The following is a 12404-nucleotide window of genomic DNA, read 5'->3' on the forward strand; positions in this document are numbered from 1 at the left end:
TATTTTTGTCACGGATTGGCAGAAAGCTCTCTAAACATTCATAGATGCCAGGCAGTGAATTTGACTGCTTTAGTGTTCGTCTACATTTTCATTTTGAAATTTTCCTTCAGTGATACAACTCCACAAACTATCAGATCATTGTTTCACACATTATTTCCCATAAGTGGAATATACTGTATAGTTGGATATTGTCCAAGCTTTCATTCTAGAGCTATCATCTGATCAACTTTCATCAACAGCTAAATGTTAATCAAAACAGTGAAAAGTTGCAATCTGTTTAAGCGATGATTGTTATCAGACTGATGCATTACCAACTCCAACCTAAACCAAGAAAGCAGCAACCATTATCCTGATGGTGGTGGTGTAAAAATATTGTTTTCCTTAACTCTAATCAAGTACTTTTTATTTCAATCCCTAACCAAATAAACTTATTGTCAAAACTCAACAAGGAAGTGATAAAATGTCACACTAAAGTGAAGAAAATATACACTTTTTTCTTTGGTTTTAACTGGCGTCTCATGATTGAAGCAAGTCTTCCAAGTGAAAGGGTTACATAAGTTGTTGGCTCATACCTCTCCTTACAGCTCTTAACAGTGTTTTGTAAAGTACCACTCCTACAGATGGCAGACAATAAATATGGGTAATATGAGAGTTTCCACATCGGACCAGACATCATTCTAATTTTTTTTTTATTTAAGAAGACACAAAGTCCTCATAAGATGACAAGAAATAGGGGTGGGGTGGAGCAGCTAAGTGCTGTACTTTCAGCCGTGGGCCTTTGTGAAATGTGAAATCAAAACCAACATACTCTCCGTCAATACCACAATAACACTTTACTAAAACACTTGCAACTTCCTGGTTGGGTTTAGATGATAACATTACTTTGTTAGAAGGTTAGAAAACAGTCATGGTTGGGGATAAAATACATTATTTTTACAAGGGAACCCTTACATAAGAATTAATCGAGTACACATTACTCCAATTAAATTCAATTACGTTACAAATAACAACCAAATTCATTTAAAACCCGTTCAATACAGTCCTTTCTGTGATGACATTTAAAAAATTGCAGATTCATTAAAAAAAAGTTGTTATGCAAAGGAAACCAACAAATCACATTGAATCTTCATTTTGATTCTGTCCTGAGCATGCAAGAGACGACAGGTGACAGTGGAGAGGAAGAACTTCCTTTTAAGAGGAAGAGATCTCCAAAAGAACCAGACCCAGCAAAGTTGGCCATCTGCCTTAAGCAGTTGGCTTATATCAAGACAACAAATAGGTTGAATTATTTGATTAATTTCTGTTTTCTTTTCAGCAGCAGATAGAAAAGAGGACAGCTGCAGGGTCTCAAAGCAATACATACAAACTTAATCATGACATGCTTATTGTCTTTTCTATGCTGAGATGTTCATCATATTTACCATATGCTGGAAGAGAATTGTCTTCTTTATATCAGGTCCCTGTTTTGATTCTGTAAAATATGTCATTGAGCATGTTTCATAAATGACGTCGCACACAGGCATATATCACCAACGGTATCGGGTATTGTTTTGTTGTCATTCGAAACATATCTGTCAGATTTATTTCTAAAGATCTTTGGAAGGTATTAGTTCACAGCTATTAGACCGATGCAGATGTTTGCTCTCATTGTTTAAACTTGCAGGGAATTGTCCTGGCAGAAATACTGCATGCCAGATAACTGATGACGGAGTAAATCCTGGGATATCCTGCCAAACTGTTCCTGCTCCTCGCTGGAGATGTCATTTAACCCACACAGCTCATATTTTAACACAGCCAGGCACATAAGATAACAACATGAGAAGTGAGATGAGCATCACAGCTGACCCTGATAATTCTAATTTCTTTACATCAGACTTTTTCTATCCTTTCTACTCTCCCCATCTTTTTGGTTTTCCATCTTTCTCACACAAACATATACACACACTGACATATTCCAGATATCTAATCCATCTGTGGTCTCAGGTCACCTATCAATGTTCCTGTTACCTGATCTTCCCCTCTTGGGCCAATCAAAACACAGCACAGGGTGTTACCTCATCACCCTCGATCCTCATCAACCCTCAGCCTGAGCCTCACCCGCCCCTCACTCCCTTATTTCATCATCTCTTCCTGCCTTCTTTCTCTCTTTATCTCCCCCCCTCCCTGACAGCTAGTTGCTTTCTCTCGATCCATCTTCTTCTTTTGCCTGCTTTGATCTTCTCTTCCTCTCCTTTATAAGCCACTCTTACACCATTACTCAACCATACTGCACACTTCTTCCATTCATCTATCTCATGCAAAATGAGCCATAAAAAAAAACTCCACTTAACTTGACCTTTGCTTCCCTCCTTTTTTCTAATCCCTGCATCTTTCCTTTCTTAATCACTCCCTTCTTCACTTTCACCTCCTTACTCCATATCACTTATTCTCTTCTGTATAATTCATCCTCAACACAGATCAATGCACTGTCTCTCACTGATTTCATTCTTGGACATCACTCTAACAAATTACTTTACTCACATAAATCACCTTCTTGGTGGCTCATCTAAGACCTTCGACTCCAGGACAGACCTTTCAGCCAAAGCCAGAGGCCTCACACAGAGTTTAACTAAAACCAGTTAAATGCAGGCACGTCTGACATTTCAGTTCTGTGTTCTTCACTTTAGTCAGATCTTCACGGCGTATGGATATCATTTTACATCTATTATTTGACTAATTTCTAATGCAAATATATTGATTAAAATACATAATCAGCTTGGTTACTCAATGAATCCTTTCCATTAAAAGTTTTTTAAAAGCCACATTAATGGATTTAAGGAGTTTCTGCTTGAAAGAGCACAGAATAAATTACTATTTAATGAGTAAAACAAAATATTCAGCACAAAAAAAATGGATCCAAAGAGCATTCCAAATCCATCTAGATGCAGGTTGATTTGTTTGGTTTTAGCAAAACAAAGTCGGGATTTGATTATTGCCAAGTGAACTGCTAAACGTTAAACAGCTGGTTACAATACAAATCTGGCAGCACTTTATCAGTAATAGTAAGATAAATAGGTTCACTCATGCATACAGTCTTGAACAGAGCTTTTCCTCTGGAATCTGTTAACTGCAATATTTGCATGTCTCTCAGCTGCTGTTTAATTGATACATCAGTCCATAGTAGAGTCCTTTGTACTTGGCCCTCGTTTTCAGCAGTTCCAGTGGAACTAATTGATTTCTACATGAAAGGGTGTATTTGTTTCAGTGCAGCATCTCAGTGTGTGTAATGTGTAATTTCCCCATTCTTGCATTAAAGAGGGTTCCCATCACCTCTGGCCTGTTTCTCTGTTCCTTTACATTGGCTCTAGGCCAAAATGCCAAATGGTAGAACAATAAAATAACATGAGAGGACACACAGAACATTTTTGTTTTTAAAAGGGGTTTGTGTGTATTTTTCTCTTTCAGCTTTACTTTTTGTGAGTTTGATTTCTCCTTTAGGGTCCAAGCTGAACTATACGAGGCACATAGACATCCTTTAAAGTCTCCATTTGAAAATATGTGAGCAAATCTGACATTATTTGTCTATCCCAGTCAGGGAAAAGGAGTGGTGGACGGTCCTTACTTCCACAAGCTGGAAAAGCAAAACTTACCATAAAACACTGGCCAAGGAATCTGTCATTTTAACCCCATAGCACTGCATGCATTTGGCAGACTGTGACATGTAAGGCCAATATCAACATTCATTCAAGAAAGCATAAAGTTTCCTCAGTGATTTGTGAAGCTTTGGAAGAATCCTGTACCACAAACAGCATTGTGGATTATGTGGACTGTCATTTTGATCCTGCAGTTGCACAGATTTTCAGTGTTGTCAGACCATCTAAATGCTGTATTTGTTGGTAAGTTAGGGACAATGAAAAAAAAACACCTTTTTCATTATGGGCACCACATGAGCTCTTTGCGTTTCACATATTGCGCACTGATTTGCAGGTCAAACAGAACTCCAACCTACTCATGTTGCATGTCAAGAAAGAAACCATTTAATGTTAAATTTGGTGAATTTGATGTAATTTGCACTCTTTTCTTTTTCACCTCTTAGGCATGTTACTGAACAGTCTTTGACAAAAAGTTGTGGTGATTCTACATGTGAATTCTGTATTGTGTGTGGGATTTAGTGTCATCTAGCTGGAAAGCTGTAGACTGCAAGCCACTTGAAATCCCTAATTTCTTTTTAATTAGGGATTTTTAATCTTTTGTTAAAATATGAAGGGACAACCACTCTGGATACTAAAATACAAAAGGCTCTCTCTAGCTACAGTTTTTTGTTTTCTTCTCTTCATTCTGGGCTTCTATATTGCAACATAGTGAACACCATGGCAGGGATGCTATCCAGATATAAATGGCTAATTTTAAAACAATTCTTAATATCATTTGAAAACAGTTATAAAAAATTTTTTTTCACTTCTGCAAACAGATCGCCATAAATCCAACCCACTTAAATTTCCTCCACTGGCTTCTACCCACTGACTTGTAATAAATCAACACCATGACGTGCTGTTTTGGCAACAATGAGTAGAAATATTAGAATCTCCAATAATGCTCCTAATAATGCTACAAACTTTTCAAGGACAGTAGGACACTTGGGAGGGAAGCTGTTGTGTCTCTGTGATCTTTAGGGTGTGGCAGAGTATGGAAAGAATTGATAAATAGTTTTTCAAGACTTGAACCCTCCTTGGTGAGGGGCTACTGCTGTGATTTGTAAGGTTCGTGTAAAAACAACCATCACTGCTGAGGACACGAAGGTTGGTTTTGGCTGGTTTCTTAGCACACCCACACATGCATTTCTTTACCCTTCACGTAACACACTGGTCAAATAACATTGGATAGCCATAAAGATTTCACAAAGAAAAGATACAGGATACTCCAGCTTTTTGCCTAGATGCATACACACACATACACACACACACACACACACACACACATACATACACATTTCTCATTATCCCTGTGTGTAAGTGGAGTACTTAGTAATCTACATGACAGATTGTCAAAGCCACATTGTTAGGACTTGAACCCACAACCTTTGCTTCTCAAAGAGACCAGTGTCTTTCAGCCTTCAGGTTAGCTCCTCTCCTTCCTTTATCCATCTATCTGTCATTCTTCCACCGCTCTCATTTTCCTCTCTACTCTTTCAACCCCATCCATTTATCTCTGCGCCACCATGACCTCTCTTTTTTTTTTATCTACTCTCCACTGGTATTTCCATCTTGTCTGAGGCTCCCTTTTCCTCCTATCATTCAGTGTTTTCCCCTTCTACATTCAGTCTTTGAAAGAGCTGTCATTTGCTTTACCTTCCCAGCTGCAGTTTGAAATGATTTCTTTCATGGGCATTCCCCACTTCAGTTCATCCCTCAGATTGTTGATCCCTGCCAGCTTTAGGGGCACATGTTTTAATTCATGCAGCAGTCCTAGTTGAGGCAGCTGAGTCTTGTAGGTCCTGTGCACCCTGACCTTTCAGGGTATCAATGTAGTGTTTATCTAGACATGCTTTGCACCAACGCTAAGCCATCTAAATCCAGCATGAGTTTATCAGTCAAGCCTTGGACTTTAAGGGATGTGCCACGGTGTTAGATTTATCACTCAGGATTAACTTGTAGGTGTTTATCAAGAGACAGTGCATTTCATACCTTTTTCAATAAGTCATGAAGACCCAAGCAGCAATTTGTAATATCTGTAAAGCAAAATCCGTGACAGAACAACCACCAAAACACATAAGACAAAAATCTTAATCTGACACTAAAACATGATTAGAAAGTGCACTGTTTAACAAAGCTTATTAAAGTGAAGAAAAATCAAGTTGTGGGAGTGGATGAGTATTTTCTTAAATGTTATTATGCCTCACATGAAACCAAAAAAAAAAAAAAAAAAAAAAAAAAAAAACCTGGTGCCCAGTGCATCGCAATTATCATTTGATGATTTTAAATTGATGTAATCGAAGGTTAGATTAGTCTAATAGTAACAGTTCAGTATTAATGTAGCATTGAACACATGTAGTTCTATATTTATATGAAACCATATGTTTTTGATAACATTGATTGTCTAAAAAACAAGATTTTTAAAAATATTTTCCATATATTGAATAAAAGATAAAATAGTGTATATAACAGCCTTAAAGGCACCTGCTTTCACTTTATGTTAAGGCTGAAAAATAAAAGGAAACTGTGAACTTATATTCAAGGTCTATTTAAAGTCAGCTTTGCCAAGTTATGAGCCTCATTTCATTTAATTTATAAGCAGGAAAAGCTTCCAGCAGTGGGATTTATTCTTTATCAGCATGAGAAGTTGTGGTTCAGTTCAAAGAGAAACAATCAAGGATTTCTCATTCACTGTTCTCATTAGTTTATCTGGTTCGTTCTTCTGGTGGTGTCTGTCCTTTATGACAGGATGTTGTTTTTCCCTTTTCACTTTCATTTGTTCACACCTTTTTTATCCTTTAGACTCTCCCTGAAACATCTTCTTTATTCCCAACCCAGCTTCCTTTCCATCTGTGATCTCTGATCTGGCTCTGTGTTCATCTCCACCTCCTCATCTCTCACACATTTACTGTCAATGCTCCTTTCCCCCGTCTCTAATTCTTCCATCGGCATCTTGTCTATGATCTTGCCAGGTCGCCATCTGAGAGCCGTTACATGAGAGATGCTGCTGACACGCTACACAAGTGATGTGCTGAGACACACAGACGTTCACATCAGATGCAAAAACTCTTTATGCCTGCCACACTCTCACACAGTGACACATGGTTAACACGCATACATTCTAGCAACTCAGTAAACGCAGATGTTAATCAGGAACATTTTGCATGAACAAACACATTGGTGCCTTACCCTACCAAACAGAAACATACAAATTGGTGTAAAAGGTCTACGTACTAACAACTCAGCACACAAAGATATCTACACCAAATGTAAGGTCTGTCTCTTTGCCCCCAACACACTCTTTCTTCACCTCACACATCATGTCTGTGGTGTCAGATACATGAAGTGTGTTACTTCTGTCAGCAGGTCTACATACCAGACAGAGAACCTCTCATGGTGTCTCTGTAGCCTCTAAACCAAATATGGGAGATTTTCAAGAACAGGGTTAGGGTTATCAAAAGCAGAACTTCAGACATGTGGATGTGTATTTAAAAGAATTTTAGTAAGTTTTGTTACATTTTGCAGATTTATTTACATTTTAAATAAAATCATGAAATAAACTTAAGGGCAAAAATGAGGATTTAACATCAGAACTGTATTGTTAAAAAAATACTATATGTGTATTACACCAATGAGTGTTTACAGTTCTTAATGTACTACATTGGGGGTAAGGAAGTGGAGAACCTTTCGGTGTAATGTGGCTACTGACTGGGCTGCTGACTTCCTGGTAATTTCTAATCTTCCTGAAAGACAAATATACAAGCCCTCGCTCTGCCCTGGCAAAGACGTAATGAATGTTCCCAATTACATGATATTAACCATTTAAAGCACTAAAGACACATACATATTAAGCCCCAAATAAAACTTTTGGGATATAAACACTTATTGTAAATTAAGAAGACAAGCTTTATTTAAAATTTTAAAGAAAGTACCAAAGTTTTCTTGCAATACAGTTAAAATTCCATTATACTTTTACTTAAGAGTGTGTTTCTTACCGTTTCTACATTGTCTTACTTTTATGGATCTTTCAGGAACATTGTTCAGGTATTGTTAAATATTGGCTATTGAGCCTGAAGGCTAAAAATCCCCTTGACTATAAGTTTTATTTTAAAGAGACATTTTAGAGTTCAAACACACGTCAACTATTACAGAAACACTAAAACCTACCATGTCTCTAATAAGTGTATATACACATTCTAGTAAAAGAAAGAAAGAAATGAAAGAAAGAGAAAAACATGTGAAACAAGCCAGTTGGCTTGCGTACGAAGCTTTCAAGTTTCTCTCATTTTTTTTTTTTTTTTTTTTTCAGATCTGGGTTCGAGATCAGATCAGAGCCCTGGGAGCAGTTCAGCTGAACTTGAGAAAAGCCGGAGAGTTTGCACTGAATGAGCCATTACACGATCCAGGGCAGAGAAGATGGATGAAGATGGATGGAGAATGGACAAAGAAAAGAGTTGAAAGATGACAGGATCAGAGACGCCCTACATTCCAGCAGTTCCAGAGCCTCCATCGGACTCCTGGAGACGGTTTACCCGGTTCTGCCCAAGAACAACTAACACCCGTCTGTATAAGCATCTTCGTGATGCCAACTGAGAAAAACTCATTAATTCACAAGCTGTAAGCAAAAACAAACACTCTCTCCATCTGAAAGCGAATGCAATGGGATTAAATTGGGACACTAATCTGAACGTTTGTGTTTTCAAGTGCCCCCGCCCCCCCACGGGTTTCACAGACAAAGTGAATATTGTATCAGACAGACAGTGTGTGTCTAAAGTCGGTGTGTGTTAGTTCTGAGCATACAAGTACACACAGAGATTTAAATGAACAAAAGAAGCGGGCAAATTGAAGAAAACAGAGGACAAATAAACAAAGAAAGAAAGAAAGAGTAAGACAGATGGATGATGGGAGGCTTGTATGTGAATGTAGCCGGCTGGGAGTCCCGCCAAAAACAACACGCATTACATACCATGAATCTTCGATGTCACCTTATGATAACACAGACAGGACACTGCTGCAGTAGAGAGCCTAAATTAGGTTTTAAAATAATCACAAGTTGTGAAATTCTCTTATATCATTTGTTGATAAATTTAGTGATAAGACATTGCATTGTTTGAGTTAGCTATTCTAAGATTAAAATAAATTTGTGGACTTATTGTGGACGAGTTAAAACTGGACATATTTTGGTAAAAGTCTTTCAAATACAAGCCAGCATCACATAACTCGGCACTCTAACCAATAATATTGTCATGCTTGAGCTGATTCTGTGACACCGGTTTGATGTGTGAAAGTGCTCCCTCTGTCTGGCATGTGTGAATTACAAAACACCGGCAGGTTAACAAGTAGATCTTTTATTTTATTTATTTATCTTTTTTTTAGCAGATAAGCCACAACCAATATGTGAAAAGGGTTATTGAGTCATATTGAGTCATAGGCTGCTTCTGCATTTTCAATGTTTTTGTTGAATAACTATGCAGAATGTATATCTGAGGTTGTATTTTCCTGATAAGTACCAGGTCTACACCACAACGTGAGAAGAAGCGGAGGGCAGAACCACAAGGGTTTACATATTTGTAAGGTGAAAAAAAGAAAGAAAAAAAATAGCCTTCTTTGCCGCTAGAAGTTCTACCCACTAATTGATTGAAATAAGATAATGGCCGCTTTTCCTGCCTCTAAATCCTCCTGGGAGTACAAACACCCCGGGGCTTTTGAAGACTGGATTGACAGAAGAGGCTGATGGGGGGGGGGGGGGGGGGGGGGGGCAGACAAACGGAGGCGAAAGTCAAAAATCTAAGACTGAGAAGTAAGAAATTTGAACAAAGCGTAAAAACACAACAGCCTTACATCTGATGTAAGAAGAGATTTAGTGAGAAAGATAAGAAAGGAAAGAGTTTAATCTAGTGGAAAATGATGTCAAAAAGGGTAACTGTGAGGTCCAACTTAAAGGTCATCGAGACAGGAAGCAAGGAACTGCAAGGTCTATAATGAGAATCTGTGAGGGAGAGATCTTCCCACACTCCTCGTGATGCAAGAGTTGAGTCCTGCTGATCACAAGTATGGAAGAAAAATGTTTTATTTGCCGCTATTTTTTGTTCCATCACAGTTTTGTAAAAGACGCTTTGTGTGAGTAAAATGCAGTGACTCATAATCATGGGCACTGCTTTTTCCACTTGCCGTGTTTGCACAGGACCCGACTTTGTTCAATAACGCAAGATTCTGCCCTCTCTCTACTTCTCAAATATGTTGCAGGAGCTCCCTTATTATCTAATGGAGACCAAAATTATCATTCAGTCAAATCTGCAAGATTAAAATTCTAGGAATCCAGGGTCCATAGTGAATATTTAGATTAGATTTAGATTTGAGGTGTAAGAGCCCCCTTTTCACAGCCAATCTGACAAATATCGCCTCCAAGTTACTGGACTTTTTCATTTGTCTTGAAGCCAAAATGTAAACAAAGAGGTTTTGGTTTAGCAACTGAATCCATAACTCGTCAAAATGCAGTCATTCAAATGCTACGAGTTAAGTGCCTCTGGATAAACAGCTGGTGGCGCCAGCTGTTAACCACAGCAGAAGATGGAGGCACAATGATCCCAATTCCTCCCCTTGGCCTACCCCTGTTTTGTGGAGGTAAGGCATTCCTTTTCTTTTGGAGATCAATATACAGTTGTCTTCTGGTAGGCCCAGTCTAATCGGACTGGAGAGATGTGAGCTAACAGCTGCTAATTGTCTGTATGAGCTGTGTTAAACAAGCCATTATGCACAGACATTATGCAAACCTGTTCCGTAGTGATGTAGGAATGTAACAGAAGAAAATCCTGTGTCAAAAAGAAGTGTTTCTGACAGCTCAGAACTCCTTTGGCATGGACTTGAAGAGGTTTTGGACATGCACATAAAAAGCTACACCACACTGAAGACAAGCAAGTCCTCCAAAACGTTATATTCCCTTTTATGGTGCAATTCTTTCTTCAAGCTCGATATCAAAACAAAATAATTACTTTCACACTTTTTAGACCATGTAGTCTCTCTTTCTCTCCAATGAGCAGTGTTTACATCCAGTCCAGCCAACAGGAAGACCAATAAGCTCAGATGGTGACTTCTCCCCTGCAAACTCAACAGGAGGAAATCCTGTGTGATAGCACTGATGGTGATTGCTAAACCGCTTCAGGCTGAATAAAATGAAACAATGAGCCCAGCTTAGTAACAACACACAACAACACTTAAACACACGCTTTACTGGCTTATTATCCTTAAACATGAATGAGTCATGCCTAACAACTGGGCCCAGAGTGGAGAGGGCAGAGGAGAAAAGGAGGCATGGTATGTGAAGTGGCTCAATGGCAACGTTTCCCCGTTAGTAAAGGTAGTTAGTTGGAAAATCAGTTATCAAATCAGTCTTAAAGCAAAACCAAAAAGACGTTTTCAAGGTTTATGCGATCAGAATAAAACGTAATAGCAGCAAAAAATCTTCCTAAATAATGTATGAAAATAAAAAAAAGTAGAAGTTTAATATGTTCCTTGAGCTTACAATTTAGCAGTTTAAATGATAATGAAGTTATGCGCTTCCAAAGAATTTCGTTGCGGTTGCCGTTCCTAATAAAACTTGTATAATGAGACGGACGCACCCCGGTGGATCTCACCGCAGAAAGATGAACCTCCGCCAAAATCTCCTCCGGCTGCACACCCTGCCTGCGCTGCAAAGCATGTGTGCCTCCTAAAACACATAAACCCCCGAAACAGTAGCCAAAACACGGACCCGGATTAAATGCTTCCAGCTCAGACCACCGCGAAGAGAAAAGTGTCCAAATTAAAACAAGAGCTGGGTGTTAAGTAGAAGTGTTAACAGAGGAAAATAAAATCATACTGTATATATCAAGAGGCGATGACTTAGAATAAATATTTCTCCCCTCACGGAGAGCTGACAATTAATGCCACCTGCGGACAGGCGCGCGCAGAAAAAGTCATGAGAGCATCTCTGTGAGGATGGACAGTATAGATAGATTACCTTTGTAGGACAGTCTCAGTCGGGGCACATTTATCTTGGTTGCAGAGACGGTGACGATAAGCAGCGCAACAACAATCATGTTGAAGAAGAAAGGTGTAAATCCCTTCATTCTTCTGATTAGACGTCCTCTTCCTCCTCACTGATGCTGAATTTCCAGCAGTCAAACAAAATATATGCCAAGAAATTTTGAAAGGTAAAATTACTTTGATCCTTCTAATCACGGTGCCTGCATTTGAGTCTTCTGGTGATTTCCCCGGCGCGTAAAGGGGTCTTTGACCGAGCGGCTGGATGTCCTCTCCACAGAGTGACTGCCGCTCTGCCCGGGCTGTTGAGAAGATTCACTGAGTTGGCTCTAAGCGCTTTAACAGTTCACTTCCAGCAGCAGCCCAACAGAAGCCTGCTCCAGCCAGGGACAGGGAGAGATACCACGCCTTTCCAGCAGAGAGAGAGAGAGCCGTGTGGCTCGCAGTAACTCGCCCCTCCTTTACGCATAAAAGCCAGCACTCTCCAAACAAGATGCACCTGGAGGAGCGCGCCCACGGATGACTCAGAATGAAACTCATCATCATTTAGGTGTAAAAATAAGCAAGCTGCAGCAAGATAAACTTGTGTTGATGCGACAATAAGAAGACTCATCTCTATAAATTATAACACACGAAAACACAAAATAAGGCAGATATAAGAGATCTTTATGAGCTTGAATTATCTTAATCTCTTTGATGACTTAACACTCA

The 12404-nt window shown here is 39.0% G+C and overlaps 1 protein-coding gene across 1 annotated transcript in view; it reads right to left on the reverse strand.

The window, feature by feature from the left end:
- The window catches only part of sema3bl (sema domain, immunoglobulin domain (Ig), short basic domain, secreted, (semaphorin) 3bl), a 66012-nt gene extending 53949 nt beyond the window's left edge, over positions 1–12063 (reverse strand). The window contains exon 1 of the mRNA XM_075476351.1: positions 11671–12063. Within this exon, the coding sequence (XP_075332466.1) occupies positions 11671–11779 (109 nt within the window). The 5' untranslated portion in view covers positions 11780–12063. The remainder of the gene's footprint in view (positions 1–11670) is intronic.
- Positions 12064–12404: the final 341 nt, after the last annotated feature.

Source organism: Odontesthes bonariensis, chromosome 10 (genome assembly GCF_027942865.1).
Source record: "Odontesthes bonariensis isolate fOdoBon6 chromosome 10, fOdoBon6.hap1, whole genome shotgun sequence".
Taxonomy (NCBI): domain Eukaryota; kingdom Metazoa; phylum Chordata; class Actinopteri; order Atheriniformes; family Atherinopsidae; genus Odontesthes; species Odontesthes bonariensis.